Here is a 662-nt window from a genome sequence, read left to right on the forward strand (position 1 = left end):
GAGGGGGAGCCGAAGGGAGCCGAGAGAGAACGAAATGAGACGAAGGGAAACGAAAAGAGCCGAGGGGCAGGCGAAGGGAGCCGAGTGGGAACGAAAGGAGCCGAGGAGAATCGAAAGGAGCCGAGGGGCAGCTAAAGGGAGCCGAGTCGGAACGAGAGGAACCGAGATCGGCCGAATGGGAACGGGCGGAGTCGAAGGAGAGCCGAAGGGAGCCGAGAGAGAACGAGATGAGTCGAGGGGAAACGGAAGGAACCGAAGGGAGCCGAGTGGGAACGAAAGGAGCCGAGGGGTGACCGAGGGGGAACGAAGGAAGCCGATGGGTGGCCGAAGGGAGCCGAGTAGGATTGAAAGATGTCGAGTGGGAACGAGAGGAGCCGAGGGGCAGCCGATCACCACGGCGCATGCGCACCCTCCCCACCCCGCGGCGCTGCCCACGCTGCGTTCCCCCCCCTCCCCCCGGGGATCCCCCCGCCCCGCTTCCCACGGCCCCGCCGGGACCCCGAGGCCGCTTCCGGCCTTCCCGTCAGCCCCTTCCCCCCTCCCCCCCAAAACCACACACAGCCCGAGGCTCTCCCCTGCCCCCCCCCCCTTCGGGAACGGCGCCGCGAAGCCCTTTATAGCCCCGAGCGCAGCCCTTTCCGTGAGCTCAGCCCTGGGGGGGG

General features: G+C 68.1%; 1 protein-coding gene across 1 annotated transcript in view; it reads right to left on the reverse strand.

The window, feature by feature from the left end:
* Positions 1 to 614: 614 nt before the first annotated feature.
* The window catches only part of SEMA4C (semaphorin 4C), a 3,201-nt gene continuing 3,153 nt past the window's right edge, over positions 615 to 662 (reverse strand). The window contains exon 6 of the mRNA XM_031557749.1: positions 615 to 652. Coding sequence (XP_031413609.1) covers positions 615 to 652 — 38 coding nt within the window. The remainder of the gene's footprint in view (positions 653 to 662) is intronic.

This window comes from Meleagris gallopavo, unplaced genomic scaffold (assembly GCF_000146605.3).
Source record: "Meleagris gallopavo isolate NT-WF06-2002-E0010 breed Aviagen turkey brand Nicholas breeding stock unplaced genomic scaffold, Turkey_5.1 ChrUn_random_7180001955349, whole genome shotgun sequence".
Classification (NCBI taxonomy): Eukaryota; Metazoa; Chordata; class Aves; order Galliformes; family Phasianidae; genus Meleagris; species Meleagris gallopavo.